This window comes from Carcharodon carcharias, chromosome 37 (assembly GCF_017639515.1).
Source record: "Carcharodon carcharias isolate sCarCar2 chromosome 37, sCarCar2.pri, whole genome shotgun sequence".
Taxonomy (NCBI): domain Eukaryota; kingdom Metazoa; phylum Chordata; class Chondrichthyes; order Lamniformes; family Lamnidae; genus Carcharodon; species Carcharodon carcharias.
In genome coordinates, this window is record NC_054503.1 from 5,363,518 (window position 1) to 5,391,308 (window position 27,791).

General features: G+C 51.8%; 2 protein-coding genes across 3 annotated transcripts; one reads left to right on the plus strand and one right to left on the minus strand.

Annotated features, from left to right (window-relative positions):
* Positions 1 to 438: 438 nt before the first annotated feature.
* Positions 439 to 1,235, minus strand: ccdc85b (coiled-coil domain containing 85B). Its single transcript, XM_041179911.1, has 2 exons — positions 694 to 1,235; positions 439 to 606 (listed from the first exon to the last, which is right to left on the minus strand). Exons 1-2 carry the CDS (start codon positions 1,147 to 1,149, stop codon positions 439 to 441), a joined length of 624 nt encoding a protein of 207 aa, XP_041035845.1. The 5' UTR covers positions 1,150 to 1,235.
* fibpa (fibroblast growth factor (acidic) intracellular binding protein a) lies at positions 635 to 27,790 on the plus strand. 2 transcript variants are annotated; one of them, XM_041179910.1, is made up of 10 exons: positions 635 to 771; positions 9,974 to 10,172; positions 13,194 to 13,320; positions 15,038 to 15,138; positions 19,754 to 19,887; positions 22,794 to 22,902; positions 23,752 to 23,815; positions 23,981 to 24,067; positions 25,215 to 25,312; positions 27,298 to 27,790. In XM_041179910.1, the coding sequence occupies exons 2-10, from the start codon at positions 10,057 to 10,059 to the stop codon at positions 27,365 to 27,367; spliced, it is 906 nt and encodes a 301-aa protein (XP_041035844.1). In that variant the 5' UTR covers positions 635 to 771; positions 9,974 to 10,056; the 3' UTR covers positions 27,368 to 27,790. The 2 variants fall into 2 exon arrangements, with proteins under 2 accessions (XP_041035844.1, XP_041035842.1); XM_041179908.1 differs by lacking the exon at positions 635 to 771 and adding an exon at positions 8,603 to 9,472.
* The last annotated feature ends 1 nt before the right edge of the window (position 27,791 follows it).

Below are 27,791 nucleotides of genomic sequence, written 5' to 3' on the forward strand. Positions count from 1 at the left end.
TTGGGAGGGGCAGGGTGGGGGGAGGGGCGGGGTTGGATGTGGGGAGGGTTGGGAGGGGGTGGGTGGGGCAGGGTTGGGAGGATGTGGGGAGGGGTGGGAGGGATATGGTTCGGTTGGGGAGGGGCGGGGTTGGGAGGGGTGGGGGAGTGGGAGGTGGGGGGAGGGGCAGGGTTGGGAAGGGGTGGGAGGGGCTAGGTTGGGGGTGGGGGAGGGGCGGGGTTGGGAAGGGGTGGGAGGGGCTAGGTTGGGGCTGGGTGGGGCGAGGGGCAGCGTTGGGGGGCTGGGTTGGGGGTCGGGAGGGAGGGGTTGGGGGTCGGGAGGGAGGGGCTGGCGTCCATTTGGCTGTTTATGTCTCCGGCGATGATTCGCGCGTGGACCCTGCTGCTCACCCCCTCCCCTCCCCTCCCCCCCCCCCCCGGGGGGGTGGGAACCGGCCTTTTAATCCTCGGGTGAGCAGGCGAGGTGGGTCTGGTCCGGGCTGCCCACGCTCCCGGTGCTGGAGCTGCCGTCGCCCAGGTCCCGGGGCCCGCAGGGCAGGATGTTGAGGTCGGAGGACCCCGCGGGGCTGGCGTCCGAGGTGGCGGCCCGCTCCTCCTCCTCCTCCTCCTCCTCCTCCTCCTCCTCCTCCTCTTCCCCCGGCTCGTCCCCGTCCTCGTCCTCCCGGTGGCGTCGGCGGCGGCGGCGGCGGCGGGCCGAGCACAGCTCCCTGAGGTCCAGGTTCTCCCTCACCAGGGCCTCCTGCAGCCGCTCCAGGTTGGCCAGCTTCCTCAGGTAGCCCCCGACGTCCTCCCGCATCACGCGGGCCGCGTAGCGCCCGAAGGCCTGCCACTCGCGGGCCAGCCCCTTCACCTTCAGCCGGTCCTCGTCCAGGAAGCAGCAGAGGTCCCGCAGCTCCTGGTTCTCCCCCTGCAGCTGGCCGTTGACGGCCTTCAGCTCCCGGACCTCCCGCAGGTGGCCCTGCAGCTGGCGGTTCACCTCCTGGATCAGCCTGCCCCGCTGCACCAGGGCCGCGATCTTGTCCGCCTCGGCCTGCCGGAGCCGCTGGACCAGCTCCTCCTTGCCCCAGGCCAGCAGGTCGTCCTCCGAGAGCTGGGACAGGTCGGCGGGGGGTGACCGTGACCGTGAACCCCCCTCCCCCGCGCCGCTCATCTTCAGCACAGGGCCCGCAGGCAGCCCCCTCCCCGGACCAGACAGCGCCCGACGCCTCGCATGGGTGCTTCGGACACGGCTGCCCCCCCCACCACCACCCCCCCCCCCCCACTCCCGCTGGTGTCTGGCGGATGTCTTGGATCTCCGGCCCCGCTGGTGTCCTTGTCTTGTTTCGGATGGGGCCTCTTGAACTCCCGATTGTGCAAGGTGGGGTGGGAGTGGGAGTGGGGGGGGGGGGGGAGCAGGCGAGCGGCGACCCAGAGCCTTGTCCTGCCCGCCCGGTTAAAACCCAGCCGGGGGCTCCGCTCTGGGACCGGCCGTCTTGAACGCACCCGTTGAATTGAAGGCAGCTCCTGTGCATCAATGGCAGCCTCCGGTTATGACAATGGGAGCATCCTGTTTCAGCCTCTCGCACCAGTCCTTCTGAGTGGTGTTGGATAAGAGCCAGTGGAGGGGTGGGGGTGGGGGTGGGGGTGGGGTGGGGAGGTGGAGACGGGAGAAAGGCAGGAATGGGAAGCGGGAGGTCGAGGGTAGGGTGGGGTGGTGTGGGGGAGGCAGGGGAAGGGAGGAAGCCTTTCCATTGATCCAGCTGCTGAATCCAAAGCTACCGGGAGAGAGCAGAGTCAGACAGCAGCCACTGAAACCCACTTACTGCAGAGATGCCTCTGGCTCCCCCCCCCCCTTCAAACGCTCTGATCATCATTGTGTGTGTGTGTCTGTCTGTGTGTGTGTGTGTGTGTCTGTCTGTGTGTGTGTGTGTGTCTGTGTGTGTGTGTGTGTGTGTCTGTCTGTGTGTGTGTGTCTGTCTGTGTGTGTGTGTCTGTCTGTGTGTGTGTGTGTGTCTGTCTGTGTGTGTGTGTGTGTGTCTGTGTGTGTGTGTGTGTCTGTGTGTGTGTCTCTGTCTGTGTGTGTGTCTCTGTCTGTGTGTGTGTCTCTGTCTGTGTGTGTGTCTCTGTCTGTGTGTCTCTGTCTGGGTGTCTCTGTCTGGGTGTCTCTGACTGTCTGGGTGTCTGACTGTCTGGGTGTCGGTGTCTGACTGTCTGACTCGGTGTGTGTGTCTGACTGTGACTCGGTGTGTGTGTCTGACTGTCTGACTCGGTGTGTGTGTCTGACTGTCTGACTCGGTGTGTGTGTCTGACTGTCTGACTCGGTGTGTGTGTCTGACTGTCTGACTCGGTGTGTGTGTCTGACTGTCTGACTCGGTGTGTGTGTGTGTGTGTGTCTGTCTGACTCGGTGTGTGTGTGTGTGTGTGTCTGTCTGACTCGGTGTGTGTGTGTGTGTGTGTCTGTCTGACTCGGTGTGTGTGTGTGTGTGTGTCTGTCTGACTCGGTGTGTGTGTGTGTGTGTCTGTCTGACTCGGTGTGTGTGTGTGTGTGTGTCTGTCTGACTCGGTGTGTGTGTGTGTGTGTGTCTGTCTGACTCGGTGTGTGTGTGTGTGTCTGTCTGTCTGACTGTGTGTGTGTGTGTCTGTCTGTCTGTCTGTCTGTCTGACTGTGTGTGTGTGTGTGTGTCTGTCTGTCTGTCTGTCTGACTGTGTGTGTGTGTGTCTGTCTGTCTGTCTGACTGTGTGTGTGTGTGTCTGTCTGTCTGTCTGACTGTGTGTGTGTGTGTGTGTGTGTCTGTCTGACTGTCTCTGTGTGTCTGTCTGACTGTCTCTGTGTGTCTGTCTGACTGTGTGTGTGTGTCTGTCTGTCTGTCTGTGTGTGTGTGTGTGTTATTTCTGCAGCAGGGTGATATGAGTGTGGCTCCAGCAGAATGGGTTAACTCAGTGAACTGTGAGATGATAGGTCGAGAGAGTCTTGATAAGCGAGGGGGCCGAGAGGTTATCAGGGAGGTGTAGGCGAGAGGTTGCAGTCAGGTCAGCCGTGACCTTATTGAATGGGGGAGCAGGCCCGAGGGGCCAATCAGGCTGGCTCCTGCCCCTGATTGGTGTTGTTTCTGGTGGCAGTGGCAAAGAGAGAGGCAGTACAGGCTTAATAGCGTGGTTCGAACAAGCGTGCGGGCACAGAGAGGCCTGGGGTGGTTCACGTGGCATCGATCCTCGAAGGCGGTAGGACACAGCGAGAGAGCAGGTAGCCCGGGCACTTGAACGCGTTGATGGACTTCGCTGGGGAGGTGCAGTGGCAAGGTTGGGGATGTCGGCGATGGTGAAGAGAGGCTGGGGTTGATAGGAACAGGGGGGTTGCAGATCGGTGGGGGTGGGGGAGGGTGGTGAGAGGAAATGCCAATGCTTCCCCCCCACCCTCACCCCCACCCCCTTGCTGCTGGTAAAATTGATGCAGAGGCAGGAGTGGGGAGGTAGGCAGCGAGCACCCATTGGCATCGTATGAACGCCCCCACCACTCCACCACCAGCCTGCGGAGCTGAGGGGGTAGGGTTGGGAAGGGGTTGGATTTGGGACCAACGTAAAACTCTGTCCCCCGGAGAGGGCTTTCAGGCCAACCAGCGTCAGCGGTGCTGAGTGCGTGAGCAGAGCCTGCATTCATTAACCGATTGAACATAAAACCTTGAGAAGTAGGAGGAGGCCATTCAGCCCCTTGAGTCTGCTACCCCATTCAGCACGATCATGGCTGATCATCCACCTCAACTGCACTTCCCCACTCACTCCCCCACCCCCCCATCCATCTCCAAAAATCAGTCTTCAACGTACCAAACGACTGAGCGTCCGCAGCTCTCTGGGGTAGAGGATTCCAAAGATCCACTGCCCTCGGAGTGAAGGAATTCCTCCTTGTCTCAGTCCCAAATGGCCGACCCCCTTCCTCTGAGATTGTGACCCCAGTGTTCCAGACTGTCCCTCGCCGGGGGGAAACATCCTCTCGGTATTGACCCTGTCAAACCCCCTCCGAATTTTACACGTGTCAATGAGATCATTTGGTAATGGGTTTGGAGGGATGCAAGTGAGGGAAAAAACTGGGAAATAAGAGTACTGGTCCCTACTAGTCTTTTATACCTTAAAATGGAACGCCAGTAAAAACTGGGAAATAAGAGTACTAGTCCCAACTGGTTTGTATACCTTAAAATGTAACACCAGTAAAAACTGGGAAATAAGAGTACTGGTCCCAACTGGTCTTGTATACCTTAAAATGGAACACCAGTAAAAACTGGGAAATAATACTGGTCCGAACTGGTCTTGTATACCTTAAAATGGAACATCAGTAAAAATCTGGGAAATAAGAGTACTGGTCCCAACTGGTCTTGTCTACCTTAAAATGGAACACCAGTAAAAACTGGGGAATAAGAGAACTGGTCCCAACTGGTCTTGTATACCTTAAAATGGAACACCAGTAAAAACTGGGGAATAAGAGTACTGGTCCGAACTGGTCTTGTACACCTTAAAATGGAACACCAGTAAAAACTGGGAAATAATACTGGTCCGAACTGGTCTTGTATACCTTAAAATGGAACATCAGTAAAAAACTGGGAAATAAGAGTACTGGTCCGAACTGGTCTTGTCTACCTTAAAATGGAACACCACTAAAAACTGGGGAATAAGAGTACTGGTCCCAACTGGTCTTGTACACCTTAAAATGGAACACCAGTAAAAACTGGGAAATAATACTGGTCCGAACTGGTCTTGTATACCTTAAAATGGAACACCAGTAAAAACTGGGAAATAAGAGTACTGGTCCCAACTGGTCTTGTATACCTTAAAATGGAACACCAGTAAAAACTGGGAAATAAGAGTACTGGTCCCAACTGGTCTTGTATACCTTAAAATGGAACACCAGTAAAAATCTGGGAAATAAGAGTACTGGTCCCAACTGGTCTTGTCTACCTTAAAATGGAACACCAGTAAAAACTGGGGAATAAGAGAACTGGTCCCAACTGGTCTTGTATACCTTAAAATGGAACACCAGTAAAAACTGGGGAATAAGAGTACTGGTCCGAACTGGTCTTGTACACCTTAAAATGGAACACCAGTAAAAACTGGGAAATAATACTGGTCCGAACTGGTCTTGTATACCTTAAAATGGAACATCAGTAAAAAACTGGGAAATAAGAGTACTGGTCCGAACTGGTCTTGTCTACCTTAAAATGGAACACCACTAAAAACTGGGGAATAAGAGTACTGGTCCCAACTGGTCTTGTACACCTTAAAATGGAACACCAGTAAAAACTGGGAAATAATACTGGTCCGAACTGGTCTTGTATACCTTAAAATGGAACACCAGTAAAAACTGGGAAATAAGAGTACTGGTCCCAACTGGTCTTGTATACCTTAAAATGGAACACCAGTAAAAACTGGGAAATAAGAGTACTGGTCCCAACTGGTCTTGTATACCTTAAAATGGAACACCAGTAAAAACTGGGGAATAAGAGTACTGGTCCGAACTGGTCTTGTACACCTTAAAATGGAACACCAGTAAAAACTGGGAAATAATACTGGTCCGAACTGGTCTTGTATACCTTAAAATGGAACATCAGTAAAAAACTGGGAAATAAGAGTACTGGTCCCAACTGGTCTTGTCTACCTTAAAATGGAACACCAGTAAAAACTGGGGAATAAGAGTACTGGTCCCAACTGGTCTTGTACACCTTAAAATGGAACACCAGTAAAAACTGGGAAATAATACTGGTCCGAACTGGTCTTGTATACCTTAAAATGGAACATCAGTAAAAAACTGGGAAATAAGAGTACTGGTCTGAACTGGTCTTGTATACCTTAAAATGGAACACCAGTAAAAACTGGGAAATAAGAGTACTGGTCCCAACTGTTTTCTCTTTCTAGAATTCATTTTGGTAGGAAGAACATGGAGAGGTGATATAAACTAAAGGGTACAATTCTATAGGGGGAACAGGAGCAGAGGCAACTGGGGGTATATGTGCATCAGTTATTGGAGGTGGCAGGACAGGTTGAGAGAGCGGTTAATAAAGCATACACACTCCTGGGCTTTTATCAGTAGAGGCATAGGGTACAAGAGCAAGGAGGTTATGCTGAACTTGTCCAAAATACTGGTTCAGTTTCAACTGGAGTATTGTATCCCGTTCTGGGTGCCACACTTTAGGAAGGATGTGAAGGCATTAGAGAGGGTGCAGAAAAGATTCACGAGAATAGTTCCAGGGATGAGGGACTTCAGTTCTGTGAGTAGATTGGAGAAGTTGGGACTGTTTTCCTTGGAGAACAGAAGGCTGAGAGGGGATTTGATAGAGTCAAAACAGTGAGAGGTCTGGACAGAGTCGATAGGGGAGAAACTGTTCCCATTGGTGGAAAGATCAAGAACGAGTGGGCACAGGTTTAAAGTCAGGTTTAAGAGAAGCAAAAGCAACAAAAGGAGAAACTTAGTCACACAGCGAGTGGTTAGAGTCTGGAATGTACTGCCCCAGAGTGTGGCGGGGGTAGGTTCAATTGGGGCTTTCAAAAGGGAATCAGATGTTATCTGAAAAGGAAGAATGTGCAGGGTTACAGGGAGAAAGCAGGGGAGTGGCACTGAGTGAAATGCTCGTTCGGAGAGCTGGTGCAGACACAATGGGCCGAATGGCCTCCTTCTGTGCCGTAACCATTCTGTGATCCTGTGAGTGAGTTTGAGGGAGTGATGGAGATAGAGTGAGGGAAGGGGATGTAGCGAGAGAAGGCGTAGGGAGGGGATTGGAGGGATGAGTGAGGGGAAAGCGTGAGTTTGGAGGAATGTGAATGGGGGATCGAGAAGGACCGAGGGAGTGGAAGGATGGAATGGATTTGAGGGTGTTATGACCAGGTGAGGAGGAGTGAACTGGCTCCCTTCAAGCTCAGCCTCCTCAGTTGGTCACCACAAATGTTTTAACATTTCTTTTACCCTGGATGCCTTTTTCAAATCTATATCCAAACAGTGAATCATAAGGAGCCAATTAATGAGGTTTTCTTGAGTCAAAAAGCGAGCAAGTTTAATAAATGTGAGAAAAAATAATTAAAGTTGTAACGTCATACACACATGCACAAAGAGGCACACACGTGCATACACATGCACAAACACACACATAAGAAGAAAGGAAAGTTACAGTCCAAATAAAAGTTAAAAGGATATGTGGCTCGAAGTCCTTTGAGGCGTAGATTATTAAACATTGTGGCCGACTGAAGTTATCTGGTATAATAACAGAAAATGCTGCAAAAACTCAGCAGATCTGACAGCATCTGTAGAGAGAGAAACAAGAGATAATGTTTTGAGTCCATATGACTCTTGGGACATATAGGTGTAGATATGTTGCACTTCTTTCAAGATCCCGGTTCGTCAGTAGGTCTTGGCTGCGTTGATTACTTGAATTGCGCTTATTCCCAAGGAGAGGGAGAGAGATTCCTTACTACTCCATTAGCAGTTTCTCCAGATTCCTCTGCTTCTGCTTCATAAACCCAGTTGTTAAAGTCCTGCCCACTGTCGATTCCAAAGGAATTCCAGTTACCATGTCTGCTGTCATCATTGCTGTAGAACAAGTGATCACATTTTGATGTTTTATCTTAGAAACCTATGACACATTTCAAGATCGTGGCAGCCAACAGGAGATGGGGTCCCTTCATCTTCCACTGTGGGGGTTTGAGTGTCTGTTGGTTGTATATCCTGGCTAGCTAGCAGTTCTTCATTGGTAGCATTACAGTTGATTAAAGTCCAACACTTTACATTTTTAATATCCTCCTTAGTTTTGGATGTTGATGTCCGTGTCTGACTTTTGTTCTATGGCTTATAATGGCCGAGTTATCAGCTTCTGAAGGAGTCATTATCCATTTTGGTGACCCCACCTCCCAGGTTGCTGTTGCCTTGGTGGACTCTTGGTTTTTGCTGGAGAGATAAGCTCATAAAGATGCAAATGGCAGGCCCATTCCTTTCAATTGTCCTTTTTGAAGTGGGGCTTGACACCCCCAGGTGTGACATTCCATAAGCAATCATGTCAGGGCCTGTCTGCAGTGCAATCCATATAGTAACCCAGTGGTCAACTTACATTTCCAGACATCAGGAAACATGTGGCAGCCATCTTTAGTCAGTACTTTTTTTTCTTGTATTTAAAACTGTCTAAACAGTTCAGTATGTCTTTGGTTAGCTGGTGAAGTTATAGGTAGCTACCACTCAGTTACAATTTCCCATCGTTGTGACAAGGGATGTGAGCGAGGGAATGAAGTGAATTTAGCGGGATGGGATGGAGTGAGACAAGGGGATGGAGTGAAGGAAGAGGTAGAGTGAGGGATGGAGGGCATTTAGAAGAATGACAGGGTCTGAAGGGGGATGGGTCGGGTGCCATTGTTAGGGGCTGGAACTCAGTTGCTAAGGGCTGGGACTCCGTTGCTAGGGGCTGGGTCTCTGTTGCTCGGAGCAGGGCCTCTATTGCTAGTGGCTGGGGCTCAGTTGCTAAGATCTGGGTCTCTGTTGCTAGTGGCTGGGGCTCAGTTGCTGGTGGCTGGGACTATGTAGCTCCCGCCTCCCTGCTCTCGCCACCTCCTCTACTGAGCATGCGCTGGTCCTATCTGTGACGCGTCTCGCTGGCCTGTTCCGATTGGCCATCGTCCCACCGGACGTTCCCGGTCACGCTACCTGCTGTCTGATTGGCCGGCCTCTTTGACCCGGAAGCGGTTGCCTTGAGCTGTTTATTTTAGGGGGTTTATTGTATTTTCCAGCGGCTGAGATTCCCTCAGAGGGTTTCATGCGGTTCAGGGGAGGATTTCAAACTATCTGAGGGGGAAAAAGATCACTAAAACTGCCCGACCTTCATAAAAAGCAACTGTCACCTCGTTTCGGGGCTAGTTACCATAGTAACAGGTTCTGGGGAGTTAGTTACCATAGTAACTGGTTCTGGGGGGCTAGTTACCATAGTAACAGGTTCTGGAGAAGTTAGTTACCATAGTAACAGGTTTGGGGGGGTTAGTTACCATAGTAACAGGTTTGAGGGGGTTAGTTACCATAGTAACAGGTTTCTGGGGCAGTAGTTACCATAGTAACAGGTTTCTGGGGCAGTTATTACCATAGCAACAGGTTCTGGAGAAGTTAGTTACCATAGTAACAGGTTTCTGGGGCAGTAGTTACCATAGTAACAGGTTTCTGGGGGACTAGTTACCATAGTAGCAGGGTCTGGGGAGTTAGTTACCACAGTAACATGTTCTGGGGGGGCTAGTTACTTCAGTAACAGGTGCAAAGGGCTGGGAGGGTGACAGTTACCACAGTAACAGGAAGGGACACATTAATGATAGGACCTGTGGAGGGGTGCAGTCGCTACAGTTACCAGAGGACACCAGGCGGTGTTTACGGTGTGCGTGAGCTGGGAGATTGTGTGGAGTCATGGCGGTGGAACTGGACGTGTTTGTGGGAAACACAACACTGATCGACAAGGACGTTTATCAGCTCTGGCTGGACGGGTATTCAGGTAACAGGCTGAGGAGGCGCGCGGAGCATAGCCCCAACGATAAACTGGCCCGCGGTGGCCAACAGTGAACCCGGTCCCTTCGAGGGCGCCAACGGTGAACCATATCTTGCAATGTTAACCTTTAACCTGTGCGTGAAAGGTCAGAGCTTAACCTCTGTCTTACATTCCGTTACGTCAGAAACAAAAAGAGGCCATTCAGCCCCTCGGGTCAGTACCGGTGTTTATGAGCCTCCACCTGCCTCTCTCCGTCTCACCCCATCCTTGATCATAATGTGGATCTTCCAGGGACAGTTTCTCAAGGGACAGTTAAATGCTGTTCAGCCCAAACCGGGACAGAATTCTGAAATAATATTCCCCATTTTCAGACTGGATTTGAAAAAGGAACTAGACAGTCGGGAGGTCGATGCGCTGGATGTTTGGCAGAAGGGGTCGGGGGTGATCTGGGGTTGGGGGTACTCCCATCTCGGTCTGGTCTAATCCACTGCCGCACCTTTGTTTCAGTCAGCGATGCTGTAACAATTCGGATCCAGAGTGGCGTTTTAGAGCAGATCGGAGCGACGTCAGATGTTCTGGAGAGCGACACGATGGATCATTACCGGGCCTTCCAGATGTTGGAGCGCCTCCTGCACAGCCCCCAAAAGCTGATCAACCAACTGCTCTTCCAGATCCCCCCGCCCATGCAGTCGATGTTAATTGAAAAGTACGCTGTCCGAGTTGGATTTAAGTTAAATCGGCGAGTTTGGAATAATGGGGACAGTGGGACTGACAATGCCAAGCACCTTGGGAGCGAGTCCTGCCATCCTTGCCTTGCCAGCCTGTGAAGTGGGGGACATCGTAGAGAGAGCTTTACTCTGTATCTAACCCCGTGCTGTACCTGTCCTGGGAGTGTTTGATGGGGACAGTGTAGAGGGAGCTTTACTCTGTATCTAACCCCGTGCTGTACCTGTCCTGGGAGTGTTTGATGGGGACAGTGTAGAGGGAGCTTTACTCTGTATCTAACCCCGTGCTGTACCTGTCCTGGGAGTGTTTGATGGGGACAGTGTAGAGGGAGCTTTACTCTGTATCTAACCCCGTGCTGTACCTGCCCTGGGAGTGTTTGATGGGGACAGTGTAAAGGGAGCTTTACTCTGTATCTAACCCCGTGCTGTACCTGTCCTGTGATTGTTTGATGGGGACAGTGTAGAGGGAGCTTTACTCTGTATCTAACCCCGTGCTGTACCTGTCCTGGGAGTGTTTGATGGGGACAGTATAGAGGGAGATTTACTCTGTATCTAACCCCGTGCTGTACCTGTCCTGGGAGTGTTTGATGGGGACAGTGTAGAGGGAGCTTTACTCTGTATCTAACCCCGTGCTGTACCTGTCCTGGGAGTGTTTGATGGGGATAGTGTAGCGGGAGCTTTACTCTGTTTCCAACCCCGTGCTACATACAGTATCCTGGACTTTATTAATAGGGGCATAGAGTACAAGAACAAGGAAGTTATGCTGAATTTATATAAGACACTCATTAGACCTCAGCTGGAATATTGTGTACAGTTCTGGGCACCATATTATAGGAAGAATGTGAACACATTGGAGAGAATGCAGAAGAGGTTTAAAGGATGGCTCCAGGGATGAGAAGCTTCAGCGATGAAGATAGATTGGAGAGGCTGGGGCTGTTCCCCTTGGAGAGAAGAAGGCTAAGAGGAGATTTGATAGAGATGTTTAAAATCATGAGGGGGCGGGACAGAGTAAATAGGGAGATGCTGTTCCCGCTCGTAAAAGGATCAAGAACGAGAGGGCACAGATTTAAAGTGATTTGCCAAAGAAGCAAATGTAATGTGAGAAAAAAAATTTTCACACAGCGAGTGGTTCGGGTCTGGGATGCGCTGCCCGGAAGTGTGGTGGAGGCAGGTTCAATTGAGGCATTTAAGAGGCCATTTGATGATAATTTTATAGAAGCAATGGGCAGGGGTCTGGAGAAAAGGCAGGGCAACGGCACTAAGTCATAATGCTCATTTGAAGAGGCAGTGCAGAAATGATGGGCCAAATGGCCTCCTCCTGTGCCTTAATAATCCTATGATTCTGTGCCTGCCCTGGGAGTGTTTGATGGGGACAGTGTAGAGGGAGCTTTACTCTGTATCTAACCCCGTGCTGTACCTGTCCTGGGAGTGTTTGATGGCGACAGTGTAGGGGGAGCTTTACTCTGTTTCTAACCCCGTGCTGCATATAGTATCCTGGACTTTATTAATAGGGGCATAGAGTACAAGAACAAGGAAGTTATGCTGAATTTATAGAAGACACTCATTAGACCTCAGCTGGAATATTGTGTGCAGTTCTGGGCACCATATTATAGGAAGGATGTGAACACATTGGAGAGAGTGCAGAAGAGGTTTACAAGAATGGTTCCAGGGATGAGAAACTTCAGTTGTGAGGATAGATTGGAGAGGTTGGGACTGTTCCCCTTGGAGAGAAGAAGGCTAAGAGGAGATTTGATAGAGATGTTTAAAATCATGAGGGGGCGGGACAGAGTAAATAGGGAGATGCTGTTCCTGCTCGTAAAAGGATCAAGAACGAGAGGGCACAGATTTAAAGTGATTTGCCAAAGAAGCAAATGTAACGTGAGAAAAAAAATTTTCACACGAGTGGTTCGGGTCTGGGATGCACTGCCTGGAAGCGTGGTGAAGGCAGGTTCAATCGAGGCATTCAAGAGGGCATTTGATGATAATTTTATAGAAGCAATGGGCAGGGGTCTGGAGAAAAGGCAGGGCAACAGCACTAAGTCATAATGCTCATTTGAAGAGCCGGTGCAGAAATGATGGGCCAAATGGCCTCCTCCTGTGCCTTAATAATCCTATGATTCTGTATCTGCCCTGGGAGTGTTTGATGGGGACAGTGTAGAGGGAGCTTTACTCTGTATCTAACCCCGTGCTGTACCAGTCCTGGGAGTGTTTGATGGGGACAGTGTAGAGGGAGCTTTACTCTGTATCTAACCCCGTGCTGTACCTGTCCTGGGAGTGTTTAATGGGGACAATATAGAGGGAGCTTTACTCTGTATCTAACCCCGTGCTGTACCTGTCCTGGGAGTGTCTGATGGGGACAATATAGAGGGAGCTTTACTCTGTATCTAACCCCGTGCTGTACCTGTCCTGGGAGTGTCTGATGGGGACAGTGTAGAGGGAGCTTTACCCTGTATCTAACCCCGTGCTGTACCTGTCCTGAGAGCGTTTGATGGGGACAGTGTAGAGGGAGCTTTCCTCTGTATCTAACCCCGTGCTGTACCTGTCCTGGGAGTGTTTGATGGGGACAGTGTAGAGGGGGCTTTACTCTGTATCTAACCCCGTGCTGTACCTGTCCTGGGTGTGTTTGATGGGGACAGTGTAGAGGGAGCTTTACTCTGTATCTAACCCCGTGCTCTAACTGTCCTGGGAGTGTTTGATGGGGACAGTGTAGAGGGAGCTTTACTCTGTATCTAACCCCGTGCTGTACCTGTCCTGGGAGTGTTTGATGGGGACAGTGTAGAGGGAGCTTTACTCTGTATCTAACCCCGTGCTGTACCTGTCCTGGGAGTGTTTGATGGGGACAGTGTAGAGGGAGCTTTACTCTGTATCTAACCCTGTGCTGTACCTGTCCTGGGAGTGTTTGATGGGGACAGTGCAGAGGGAGCTTTACTCTGTATCTAGCCCCGTGCTGGGACGTGTGCTGTGTAAAACAAGATGAATTGAAACACTTCTCCGTTTGGCAGGTATTACACGTTTGATGAACCGTTTGTGCGAGAGGTTCTGGGGAAGAAACTATCGAAGGGGACCAAGAAAGACCTGGACGATGTCAGTGCAAAAACAGGGATCACGTTGAAGAGCTGTCGGAGACAGGTAGAGAGCAGTCACTGCTCCTGGTCACAACCACTTCACTTCTGAACTGTTGCCAGGTTGTGTTCACGTTTAAGGAATGTTTGAATGGGAACTTTAACGTGATTGGAGATTCTTCCATCCAGTTCACGTTCAAGTTAATCCCTCGGCTCAGTTAGTGACTCGTGTTACCTTGAAGGTTCGGTGCTGGTGAGAGATTGAAGAGCCTGTTCCCCTGTTTGAAGGGGAGTGGTAATTTTATACACTGAGCCTTGGTTTGACCGTGCTCAGAGCACTGGGCTCGCGTCTGGCCCTCTTTTTTTTAAATTATTCATTCATGGGATATGGGCGTCGCTGGCCAGGCCAGCATTAATTACCCATCCCTAGTTGCCCCCTAGTTCAGCGGGTATTTGAGAGGCAACCAATGTTGTTGTGGGTCTGGAGTCACATTCCTTCCCTGAAGGGCATTATTGAACAACAATCAACAATGGCTTCATGGTCACCGTTAGATATTTAATTCCAGATTTTTATCTGGAATTCCACCATCTGCCGTGGCGGGATTTGAACTTGGGTCCCCAGAACTTTACCCTGGGTCTCTGGGTTACTAGTCCAGCAACAATACCACTATTCCATCCCCTCCACATCCCTCATATTAAAGGATATTGAGCCACCAGAGAAGCTGCAAGGAAAGATTTACCTAGGGTGACACCAGAACTGAGAGGTCATAACCATCAACAGCAACTTAATTTACATAGCGCCTTTAACGTAATGAAACGTCTCCAGGTGCTTCACAAGGAGTGTCACAAGAACAGAATCTGACCCCGAGCCACATAAGGCGATATTAGGGACAGGTGCCCAATAGCTTGGGTAAAGGGCTAGCTTTGAAGGAGAGTCTTGAAGGAGGAAAGCAGGCCGGAGAGGCGTAGTGAGGGAGTTTCAGAGCTTGGGGCCCAGTCACAGCCGCCAATAGAAGATGGATGGAAGGTGTCAATGCAACAGAGGCCAGAATTGGAGGGGCGCAGAGATCTCGGAGAGTCGTGGGGCTGGAGGAGGTTACAGAAATAGTGAGGGGGGGACGAGGCCACAGGGGCATTTGACATCGAGGATCTGTCGGGCCGGGGGCTCTTTTCTCTAGAAAACGGAAGGCTGAGGACTGATCTGATGGGGGAAACTTAAAACGACGAAGGGGGTTTCCATAGGGTCAATGTTTTCACTTGTAGGGGAGACCAGAGCTAGAGGGCCATCAATATGCCACACTCACTAATAAATTCAATCGGGAACTTCTTCACCCAGAGAGTGGGGAGAACGTGGAACTCGCTCCCACAGGGAGTGGTCGAGGTGAATAGTGTAGATGCATTTAAGGGGGAAGCTGGATAAACGCATGAGGGAGAAAGGGATAGAAGGATAGGGTGATGGGGGGAGAAGATGAGGGGGTGGAAGGAGGCTCATGTGGAGCAGAAGCACTGACACGGAGCAGATGGGCCGAATGGCCTGTTTCTGTTCCAGTAATATTCTATGTAACATTGCAAACAGAGAGCCTTGGAAGCTGTAACAGCACAGGCTTGTGTAGAAACAGTCTTGTGCTGAGGAGTGCCACTGTGGGTGTCACACTGCAAGGGAATTGGGCTAAGGAGGTGTGGGTGTGAGCGGGAGCAGAGCGACAGCATGGGAAGGTGTGTGTTTTAACCCTGGTGCTTTAACAGTGGGTCACCTTTCTCCCTCTCTCTCTCTCTCTTTCCAGTTTGACAACTTCAAGCGAGTGTTTAAGGTGGTCGAGGAGATGAAGGGGCCGCTGGTGGAGAACATTCAGCAGAACTTCCTGCTTTCAGGCAGGCTTGCTGGGTAAATACCCCTCCCTCTGCTAATCAAGAGGAGGCGTTGGTGCTGGGACTCGAAACTTGTGCATTTACTCCCACCAGCCACCCCCCCCCGCCGACCAAAACATGAGATCATGTCACATTATCAGAGGAAAGTTCCTTCTATCACTGTGAAAGAGAAGGGCAACAGACACATGGGAACCGCAAGTTCCCCTCCAAGACATGCGCCATCCTGAGTTGGAAATATATCGGCCGTTCCTTCACTGTCGCTGGGTCAAAATCCTGGAACTCCCTCCCTAACAGCGCTGTGGGTGTATCTACACCACAGGGACTACAGCGGTTCAAGAAGGCAGCTCACCACCACCTTCTCAAGGGGTCAATTAGGGATGGGCAATAAATGCTGGTCAAACGGGAAGGGAGGTGCACCTGGAGAAAAGGGTGGAGGGGGGGTTGTTGGGGAAGCAGTCCATGCGATTTTAATGTGGGGTCTTGCACCCAGCTACACAGCTGTGGCAGATATGTTCAAAACCCCTTGGTTGCAGCCTGCGGCAGCCCTTTTAAAGACTGCTCTTTCTGAACTGGATCGGGCCGGGTACATTGGGGCAGCTCGATATCGCACATTGGGCCTCAGACAGAAGCGGGCAGTGCCCCTTCCTTGAATCCTGAATGAACGACTATCTATTGCCTGGTTTCCAGTGCGAGCCCTGGGTACCTGTCCTTTCAGCCTCGCTCAGTGTGACGAGAGGTGTACTCACGACGAGCCCCTACCAGGGGCTCGGCTTTGTCAGAGGAGTGTTCCAGCGTGGAGACAGCGCCAGCAAGAGAGGCAGAATAATTCTTTGTAAATGTTGATCTTCAGAGGGACTTGGGTGTACTAGTACAAGGAACACATTAAGTTAGCATGCAGGTGCAGCAAATAGTTAGGAAGGCAAATGACATATTGGCCTTTATTGTCAGGGGATTGGAGTACAGGAATAAGGAAGTCTTGTTACAATTGTACAATTGGCGGGACCACACCTGGAGTACAATGCACAGCGTTGGTCTCCACATTTAAGGAAGGATATACTTACGTTGGAGGCGGTACAGTGAAGGTTCACTCGATTGGTCACTGGGATGAGGGGAGTTGTCCAATGATGAGAGGCTGAGTAAACTGGGTCTATATTCTCTGGAGTTTAGAAGAACGAGAGGGGATCTCACTGAAACCTACAGAACTCTTGAAGTGTTTGTAACAGGGTGGACGCTGAGAGAGATTGTTCCCACTGGCTGGAGGAATCTAAAACACGGGCCTAGTTTCAGGATAAGGGGCTGAGATGAGGAGAAATTACTTCACTCAGAGGTTTGTGAATCTTTGGAATTCTCTACCCCAGAGAGTTGTGGATGCTCCATCGTTGAATATATTTAAGGCTGCGGGATAGACAGAGTTTTGGTGTCTCAGGGAATTGAGGGATATGGGGGAGCGGGTGGGATAATGGAGTTGAAGTGAGAAGTTCAGCCACGCTCACATTGAATAGTGGAGCAGGCTCGACGGGCTGAATGGTCATCTCCTGCTTCTGTTTCTCACAGAAACATCAGACATAATGGACACCAAGTCCCAACCCTGTGCCGATGGATAACTCGTAGGCTAGGATTCAAATGCATTAACTCTGCAGCAAAGTATTCAACATTCTCCCTCGAACACTCACGCTGATGCCGATCGACCCCTTGAGGAAGGTGTGGGGGACGCGGGGGTAGATCGCAGAGCCAATCCCAAATGGCCCGATGTCCAGTCACTTTGGCCACTACAGCAGTGTCTCCTTGGGGATGTGACTGCATTCCTCCCTCTTCCCCTCTGCCCCTGACCAGGAGCCGGTGTTACTTAACTTAAAGTAACGCGTTAGATTTCAGAGGTCCACCATCCCAGCCCTCAAACCACAGAGAATGTTTTTAGGCCTCTGTACCGCTGCCAGTCCCGCTCCCCTGTTGCTCTTTTCTGTAACGTGAGGCTTTGCCGAGTGTTTTAATTTGTCTGCTCCCCCTCCCTGTCCTCACCTGCGCTTCCTCAAGTCCAAAGAGAGCACATCTGGCCCACAGCTGGGTCTACTTGTCCTCCATCAGACGTGGCTGGAGCATTCCCACAGCTTCCCCGCCAGAGCTGCTCACTGCTCTTGGATAGAAACATAGAAACTAGAAGCAGGAGGAGGCCATTCGGCCCTTCGAGCCTACTCCACCATTCATTATGATCATGGCTGATCATCCAACTCAATAGCCTGCTCCTGCTTTCTCCCCATACCCTTTGATCCCTTTCGCCCCAAGAGCTATACCTAACTCCTTGAAAGCATACAATGTTTTGGTCTCAACTACTTTCTGTGGTAACAAATTCCACAGCCTCACCACTCTCTGGGTGAAGAAATTTCTCCTCATCTCAGTCCTAAATGGTCTACCCCGTATCCTCAGACTGTGACCCCCTGGTTCTGGACTCCCCCACCATCGGGAACATCCTTCCTGCAACTACCCTGTCTAGTCCTGTTAGAATTTTATAGGTTTCTATGAGATCCCTCCTCATTCCTCTGAACTCCAGCGAATACAATCCTAATCGACTCAATCTCTCCTCATATGTCAGTCCCGCCATCCCAGGAATCAGTCTGGTAAACCTTCGCTGCACTACCTCCATAGCAAGAACATCCTTCCTCAGATAAGGAGAGCAAAACTGCACACAATATTCCAGGTGTGGTCTCACCAAGGCCCTGTACAATTGCAGCAAGACATCCCTGTTCCTGTACTCGAATCCTCTGGCTATGAAGGCCAACATACCATTTGCCTTCTTTACCGCCTGCTGCACCTGCATGCTTACCTCCAGCGACTGGACAGCAAAGTCCCCCCCCTCCACCAAACCCCCCCGACACACTTTTGTCCTGTCCTATCAACTGCCTCGTTCGAAACCCCCACCTCCTCTTTCCTCCCCACACTCGCACCTCCAGCTATGAGGGTGAGGAGCCCCCTCCATCCACCACCCTGGGACCATTGTCACCAGGATCGAGACTATCCTTTCATCCCCCATTACCCCCCCCAGCCCACCAAAGTACTTGACCCCAATCCGGTGTTTCTCCCGTTTTCCCCCCTGCCCCGTCCCCCCAACCCACTCTCAATTCACCCCAACCTTTTCCTTCCCCGAGCTCACCTTATCCACTAGAACTACCTTTGCCCCAACTCCGACCCCCACCCTACCCCCACCCCGAACCTCCACCCCTCACCCTGAGCGCCCCCCCCCCCCCCCCCCCCCCCCCCCTCCAGAAACAGAGGACCGGCCAGCACTGGAGAGGGTACAGAGGAGAGTTAAAAGGATGTCACCCGGTGGGGTTGAGCGACGAGGAGAGATTGGAAGGGCCGGGGTTGTTCTCTCTGGAACAGAGGAGGCCGAGGGGAGATTTAACTGAGGGGCCTAGATACAGTGACAGAAAGGACCTACTCCCCTTGACAGAGAACTGAGGGGGCGGGGGGGAGGGGGTCATAGGTTTAAGGAAGTTGGTAGAAAGATTTGAGGGGACTTGAGGAGTAAATTTTGTTTTTACCCAGACTGTGGTGGGGATCTGGAATTTGTTGTCTGGAGCAGGCTCGAGGGGCCGAATGGCCTTCTCCTGCTCCTATTTTGTGTGTGTGTCTGGGAGAGGCGGAAACCCTCAAACAACTGAAACGCCCTTGAATATTCACTTGATAGTGCGCAAACCTGCAGGACCAAGAGCTGGAATGTGGGATTAGGCTGGATCGCTCGTTCTCGGCCAGCAAGGGCAGGAAGGGCCGAACGGCCTCCTCCCATGCTGGGAATTTTCAACCCTCTCCTTGTTGGCCTCCACGCTCGCTGAAGTTGTTAAGGGCTCCCCGCTCCTCGATTACTGTCCTTTCCTTTTGGAAACCCATGCACCTACCGCACCCCACCCCCACCCCCCCCCAACCCCCCACACCACACCCCACCCCCCCCTCCCCCCATCTCCAAAATCCCATTGAGGTTTTGCACATTTACATAGCGAGGGATCCACTCACCTCCTGGGACATCTGAAGTCTTGACTGTGTTGGGACCATCTAATGGTACAGCACAGGAGGAGGCTATTCGGCCCATCGTGCCTGCACCAGCTCTTTGATAGAGCTATCCAATTAGTCCCACCCCCTTCCACCCACCCACTCCCGCACGTTCCCCCAGAGCCCCGCAAACATTCCCTTGTCAAGTATTTATCCAGCTCCCCGTTCGAAAGTTAATATCGAATCTGCTTCCGCCACCCAGACCACAGCGACTCGCTGTGTTTAAAAGGTCTCGTGCAGAACCCGCACAACCTGGTTGGGCCGAGCGGCCTGCTTCGGTGTGATAAAATCCAACCCTCTGCTGTCTGCTAGTGAGCTGGGCAGCTTGCCCCCTGAGACGCCTCTCAATGCTGCCAAATATGGCCCCATCCCCCCCTCCCCCCACCCCGGGGGTTGGCAGGTGAGGGGATAAGGGGCAGGAGAGCGACCTTGGGTGACCCGCCCGCCAGGTCGTGGTGTTGGGTTGGTGTGGGACGTGGGGAGGGCCTGGGTGGTCCGAGGGGGTGAGTAGTCATTGTCTTGCTTTTTCATGATGTTTCTTCCACCTTCTCCCCTTACCCCTCCCCTCCCCTCCCCTCCCCTCCCAGTGATTACGCAGCCGTTGTCTTTTTTGCTAACAACCGGTTTGAGACCGGCAAGAAGAAACTCCAGTACCTGACTTTCGAGGACTTTGCCTGCTGTGCGGAGCAGCTGATTCAGAACTGGACGCTCGGAGCCGTGGGTGAGTGCAGGCATCTCTGACCTGGGAGGGCAAGTGGGGTCGATAGCCTCCCTGGGTACCGTCACCATCTGGGTGTCAGGAGCCGGCCGTAGATTAGAGAATGGAGTGTGGAGGTAGTAGGGAGCTCTGCACTGCAAAAGCTTTTCCAAGATATCGCTGTCCTGTTCTCCCAACAGCACCTTCCAAACCCGCAAACTCTACCATCTGCAGATGCATGGGAACACCAGCGCCTACAAGTCCCCTTCCAAGCCCCACAGCATCCTGACCTGGAAACTATATCGCCGTTCCTCCACTGTCGCTGGGTCAAAATCCTGGAACGTCCCCACCCCCCGGCCCCGTGCTCCCTACAAACCCCCCACCACACACCCACCAACATCACTGTGGACGTTCCTACATACGAATCAGGAGCAGGAGTAGGCCATTCGGCCCCTCGAGCCTGCTCCGCCATTCAATAAGATCACGGCTGGTCTGACTGTGGCCTCATCCCCACATTACCGCCTACCCCCCTGATAACCTTTGACTCCCTTGTTAGTCTCGAATTTATCTACCTCTGCCCTCTTGACCCAGCCTCCTCCGCTCTCAGGGTAAGAGAGATCCACAGACTCGCGACCCTCTGAGAGAAAAGATTTCTCCTCATCTCCATCGAAAATTGGGAGACCCCTTAAATTTTAAACGGTGTCCCCTCGTTCTAGCTTCTCCCACAAGGGGAAACATTCTCTCAGCATCTACCCTGTCCAGTCCCATCAGGATCTTATATGTTTCAATAAGACCACCCCTCATTCTTCTAAATACAGGCCCAGCTTGTCCAACTTTTCCCCATAAGATTACTGCCTTCATCTCGGGGATCAGTTGGGTGAACCATCTTTGAACTGTTTCTAATGCATTTATATCCTTTCTTAAATAAGGAGACCAAATCTGTACACGGTGCTCCAGATGTGATCTCACCAATGCCCTGTACAATAGGCCTTGGGTCCCCCAAAGTCCCGTGTAATTCAGAAAAGGCACCCGGCTTGAACATATTCCTTTTGTTTGCAGAGAATGGGCCCCTGCGTATGAATGAATGTGGCCTCTAGCAAGTATAAATGAGCCACTATACGAGCTTAACTCTATCTTAAATTTGGTGTTAGTGTAGCCATTAGCGCACACAGGATTGGTCATTTAGTGCTGCCTGACTCTGATTTCCGTGAGCCTGTGGTGCCCTGCTGCTTTCCCCATGACAACACGTCAGCCAATCAGAGCCGGCTTGCCGACCAATCGGCACCCTGATCTCCTGCAGTGCGACTTGTTGCGATTCTTTGAAATTTGGAATTCTTGTGTTTGTCCGGAGCATTCTCATTCCCAGGGCCTTCTACCCTTCCGAGTGTCATCTCCCTGGACTATCCTGAGCTGGATGCTTGGTTTTTTTTTTTGCGTGTGTTATGACTTTGGAAAACCCTTCTGGAATTGACACCCGGAGTGTCGGGTTGGTCTGCCCCAGGTAGAAAGCCGAACCCCGGCAGCCAACGCTGGTCATGAAAGAGTCTCCTGGCAGGCAGACCACGGCCAATGTCCAGGTGCCTGGGTGGTCACTCCTCATACCCTCCAGTCGTGAGGTTAGTCCGGGCTTCAGCAGGCAAGCTCTGAGTTCCTCCCCTGTGTCCCCTCTGGTGTTTTTCCATTTGGCGGGGAGGGGGGCGTCGGGGGAGTCCTATAAAATATCCCCATTGTGGGCGTTGGGGGCTAAAATCAGCTGTAAGCAACTTTCTCGTCTGTTTAGTGAACACAAAATTATCCCAGCAAAAAAAAATCCTGCAACTCGTGTCACATCCTCAGCTCATCCCAAAGCACTTTGCTGCAAAACAAGTACCCTTTGGCAAGTGATGTACAAAACGCTAATTGTGCACAGCAAGATCCCACAGATGTCGAGCTGGCTCGATTGTCCTCTTTCTTTTTAAGTGGTTTGGTTGGGGGGATGAACATTGAACCGGGGATGGGTGGTGAAGAGAGGTGGGGGAGAACCGGTCTCTGTTCTTCCTCTAGCACTCTGCCCACCCCGACCATCCCCTCCCCCACTCACATCCCCTCCCCCACTCACATCCCCTCCCCCACCCACATCCCCCTCCCCCACCCACATCCCCCTCCCCCACCCACATCCCCTCCCCCACTCACATCCCCTCCCCTGTCCACCCTTCTTGGTTTTGTGTCTCATCCAAAAGACAGCGCCTCCCTCAGCGCTGCGCTCCCCCGGTGCCCACCCTCCGACAGCACGTCACTCCCTCGGTGCCCACCCTCCGACAGCGCGTCACGCCCTCCGACAGGGCGTCACTCCCTCGGCACCCACCCTCCGACAGCGCGTCACTCCCTCCGACAGCACGTCACTCCCTCAGCACTGCCCCTCCTACAGTGCGGCGCTGGGACTGTCGGCCTGGATTATTGGCTCAAGTCTCTGGAGTGGGGCTCGAACCTACAATCTCTGACCGAGCTGGGTGCGAGGTACCTACTGACTGACCAGCTGACACCATGGAAGCAGCTTGTGTCTGATACAGAACGTCAAATACATCTTGACAGTCGGGTGCCAATTCATGAATCTACACGTGTAATGCTTCCCACCAACATTGACGGAACACAGTAACAGGTAACAGCTTGACTCACCTGGCAGTGTGGTGTCTTTGACTAAGTTAGTCCTCACATCCGAGATGACTGACTGACTTTCGTGGGATTCAAATGTGTGCTTCAGAAATCGATTGTGAAAAGTGATTTGGAAATTTGGAAACCAAGGCCTGTGTTCAGTCTAGATTGAGGACACCCCAGCATTTTGTGATCTCAGATCTGCCCCGTCCGAGGTATGTCTTCTTCCCCCCCAACTCAGAGGGCAGTGGTCTGCCAGGGGAGCCGATGGTCACTGATGTGAATCTCATCCTTTCCAGATTGTCTGGTTGAAGATATGGATGTTGACCTGGACAGAGAGTTTCTGCAGGATCTCAAAGACCTCAAAGTGCTCATCACCGATAAGGACCTCCTGGACCAGCATAAAAGGTAGACAGATCCACACAACATGTGCATAGCTCCCCCTGCACTGTCCACGTCAAACACTCCCAGGGCAGGTACAGCACGGGGTTAGATACAGAGTAAAGCTCCCTCTACACTGTCTCCATCAAACACTCCCAGGACAGGTACAGCACAGGGTTAGATACAGAGTAAAGCTCCCTCTACACTGTCCCCATCAAACACTCCCAGGACAGGTACAGCACAGGGTTAGATACAGAGTAAAGCTCCCTCTACACTGTCCCCATCAAACACTCCCAGGACAGGTACAGCACGGGGTTAGATACAGAGTAAAGCTCCCTCTACACTGTCCCCATCAAACACTAACAGGACAGGTACAGCACGGGGTTAGATACAGAGTAAAGCTCCCCCTGCACTGTCCACGTCTAACATTCCCAGGGCAGGTACAGCACGGGGTTAGATACAGAGTAAAGCTCCCTCTACACTGCCTACGTCAAACACTCCCAGGACAGGTACAGCACGGGGTTAGATACAGAGTAAATCTCCCTCTACACTGTTCCCATCAAACACCCCCAGGGCAGGTAAAGCATGGGGTTAGATACAGAGTAAAGCTCCCTCTACACTGTCCCCATCAAACACTCCCAGGACAGGTACAGCACGGGGTTAGATACAGAGTAAAGCTCCCTCTACACTGTCCCCATCAAACACTCCCAGGACAGGTACAGCATGGGGTTAGAGGAGAGTTGTTCAGTCTGGGATGGATTTGCAGCCAGTGATGAGGTGGGAATGTGACTTACGGAGGTTTTGATTTTGGAGAATGATTTTAATTGAGTTGGAAATGAATCTGATTTGGTTGCCCTGTCTGTGTTTTTCCCGTAGCCTGGTCTGCACTGCGCTGAGGGGCAAAGTCAGCTGCTTCACTGAAATGGAAGCAAACTTTAAGGTAAAACCAAAGCTTTGCTAATGTCATCATAGCCAGTGTGGAATATCTGACCCTTTCGTTCCCTCCAGTGTAACTGGTTTGACGTTATTGCTCCCAAAGCAAGATGGAACCACATGCCTTCCTGCAAAACCTCTGCTGTGTTCTGAGTTACAATTTCCTTTGCAGAATCTCTCTCGGGCTCTGATCAACATCGCCGCCAAGCTCATCCACACGAAGGATGTTCGCGATCTCTTCATCGACCTGGTGGAAAAGGTGCGTCTCGCCCGACAACATAAGGGTTAGCAGCAGGAGTAGGCCATTCAGCCCATTGAGGCCTGCTGCTCCATCCGCTAAGATCTTGGCTGATCTGACTGCGACCTCGATGCCGCTCTTCTGACTGCCGCCATAACCCTCGACTCCCTTGTCGACCTTGGTCTAACTCAACCTTGAGTATATTCAGTGACCCGGCCTCCGCTGCTCTCTGTGGGGAGGGGGGGGAGAATTGCACAGACTGACGACCCTCTGAGAGAAGAAATTCCTCCTCATCTCCATCTTAAACGGGAGACCCCCACCCCCCTTATTCTGAAACTGCGCCCCCTCGCTCTAAATTCCCCTACGAGGGGGAAACCTCCTCTCCGTATCCACCCTGTCGAGCCCCCTCGGGATCTCTCCGTTTGCTCTGTTCAATCCAGCGATGTGTCGAGGAATTCTCACTCTCTCTGTCTCGCGCGTCTGTACCATATCAGTCGGTTCGGGGGGGTTGGGGGGGAGCAGGGGGCTCTGAATGGAAAAGAGGACGTCCTTCAGGGAGGTGAGGGGAGGATATTAACCTCACGCTTACCTGTCCAAACCTCCGACATTACACTTCACAGGGGTTGGCCACTTGGCAGGAGAGCAGTTTTTGGGCCTCCTGAGGTTGTGATGGGTGCTACAGAAATGCATGTTCTTCGTAACAAGATATACCCGCATTTAATCACCGAAACGGATTCCCTTCTCCCCAGCGCCTTGTACCTCAGGGCGCCCCCGAAGTGCTCCCCGGCCAACGACGTGCCTTTTTTTTTGAAACCCAGCCGCGCTGGCAACGTGGGAAACGTGGCGGCCGATCGCCGTCGCCGGCTCCGCTTTCCTCTCCGGTAAAAGGTTTCTCAAAAACAGAGCCCTCGGCGCGAGCTGTCAAAACCACTTGCGTCCGGCGTTCCGCCTCTCGTCACTCCGGTGGCGCGTTCCGGTGGCTGGCGCGTCGCCGGGCGGGTCCCGCGCCCGAGGAGGGCCCGGGCCAGGTCTTAACTCACCCGTTTACGCGGCGTTGAAAACCGGGGAGGAGGAGGAGGAGCCCGCGAGGCTGCATCCTGCGCCCGATTCCAGACTTGTAAGCTCTCCCCCGTTCACCCCGCCTCTTCCCCTCTTGTCTTTCGAACAGTTCATTGAGCCGTGTAAGTCCGACCGGTGGAGCGGCAACGACGTGGGGGTTTTCCTCACGCAGTATACGAACACCGCGCGTGCCCTCGACGCCTTCAAGTGAGTACAGCAAACGGAACCTTCTGCCTGCTGAACGATGCGGGGGTGTGTTGGGGGGGGTGGGGGTGAGGGGGGGGTGGGTAAGAGTCGCAGAACGCGTTATCCCACACCTCCCGAGGAGCAGGGCAGGCGTCAGGATTCCTCCCCCCCCCCCCGCCGGGCCACCCTGTGGCCGCCAACTTTACCAATTAAATATCTTTCTGTGGGGCCTGGACCGGCAGGAGGTGGAGCCCCCCCCCCCCCCCCACCAGCCCAACCATCCCCCCCGGAGACTCCACAGTCTTGGCGATTGGCCCCTTGTTGCCTGATCTGACGCGATCCCGGGCTTTTGAGACAGGCACGTGCATTCGCGTAGAAACTCCTAGTGAAGGCGTCAGATGAAAAAAAAAACTTGAATTTCTATAGCGCCTTTCATGGACGTCTTTTACCGCCAATTATGTACATCTGGAAGTGTAGTCACTAGTTGTAATGTTGGCAGAAAATCAGTTGATAATTTAATGAATGTTTATTGTAAAATATGTAATTTAAAAAAAATATTTAGACATTAGAAATTTCAGTTACTGCGGAAAAATAATCCCGATCAAAAACTTTCAGAGAATGTGCTGCACAGTGCCTGCCAATGGCCAAAGTTAGGAACTTCAGCTGCTTTGATGGTTTTTCCTGTCATGTTTTGTCACAAAAGGGCTGTTAACTTTTTTATGCAATTACAAGAGGGCATTAATGAATGTGCAGAATCGACAAATAATTGGCAAATGAGGTTCTCACGGATAAATGTGAGATAGTACATTTTGGTAGGAAGAATAGGGAGGTTAGTTATTACTTGGAAGATGCGAGTCTAGGTGGGATAGAGGAACAAAGCGATCTCAGTGTACAAACACACTACAAGTTTCACCACAGGTTATCAAGGACAAAAAAAAGCAAACCAAACACTTTATTTCTAGAGGGCCAGAATTGAAAAGTGGGGTGGTAATGCTACACCTGTATTGAACCTTGGTTAGATAACACTTTGAGCACTGTGTGCAGTTCTGGTCCCCATATTATGGGAAGGACAAAGCAGCACACTTGGTTGGCACTCCATCCACAAACATTCACTCCCTCCACCACCGACGCACAGTAGCAGCAGTGTGTGTACCATCTACAAGATGCACTGCAGCAACTCACCAAGGCTTCTTAGACAGCACCTTCCAAACCCACGACCACTGCCATCTAGAAGGACAAGGCAGCAGACACATGGGAACACCACCGCCTGCAAGTTCCTCTCCAAACCACTCACCATCCTGACTTGGAAATATATCGGCCGTTCCTTCACTGTCGCTGGATCAAAATCCTGGAAATCTCTCCCTAACAGCGCTGTGGGTGTACCCACACCACATGGACTGCAGCGGTTCAAGAAGGCGGCTCACCATCACCTCAAGGGCAATTAGGGATGGGCAATAAATGCTGGGCCCAGCCAGCGATACCCACACCCTGTGAACGAATAATAAAAAATATAGAGGCACTGGAGAGGGTGCAGAGAAGATTTACAAGGATGATCCCAGAAATGTGTGGGTATACACACCAGGAAAGGATTGACAAAGAGAAGGCTTGAGGGGGGAACCTAAGATCTTTAAAATCCTGAAAGGTGGATACAGAGAGAATGTCTCCTCATGTGGGGAAGAGCAGAACTAGAGGCCATCAATATAAGATGGTCACCAAGAAATCCAACTGGGAATTCGGGAGAAACTTCTTTACCCAGAGAGTGGGGAGAATGTGGAACTCGCTCCCACAGGGAGTGGTTGAGGTGAATAGTGTAGATACGTTTAAGAGGAAACTAGACAAGTACATGAGGGGGGAAGGGAATAGAGGGTAGATTTAGTTGAAGAAAGATGGAGGAGGCTGTAGTGGAGCATAAACACCAGCATGGATTGGTTGGGCCAAATGGCCTCTCTCTGTGTGCTGTAAACCCTCTGTAATCCTATGTAACGTATTCTGTCTCGTTTATCTAGACACCAGTGTCTGTGGGAGCGATATATGGGCACCGTCAAAAGCTGCATCATGACGATGTACCATGACTGAGAGTTTGGGGAGAGCTGACCCAGTACGGGGAGAGCTGTGAGCCTCGGCCTGCGGTCTGGAGAGAGAGCTTCCTCCTCAACAACAAGCTGACCATGTAGCTCTCCGGCCTGCTGCACTGAGGGGAAGCCCCCCCCCCCCCAACCCCTTTCCCTGTGAGAGCCCTCCTCCAGCGGGCTACTACTGATTGTTCTCTTCCACACCACACTCTGGACGTTCAGGGGGGTTGAAACAATGGGATCTGCTCGAGCGCTGCTGCTGCTGCTGAGTTTGCAATGTGAGATCGGAGTGAGAGCCCTCCTTCAAGATATATTCTCTGATACGGAATCTTGTTCAAGGGACTGCATTCCCCCACCTCCCCCAGCTGAGCAGGGAGGCTGTGCTGTTCAAATATTCAATAAAGATTTCAAATTTTTTTTCATTCTCC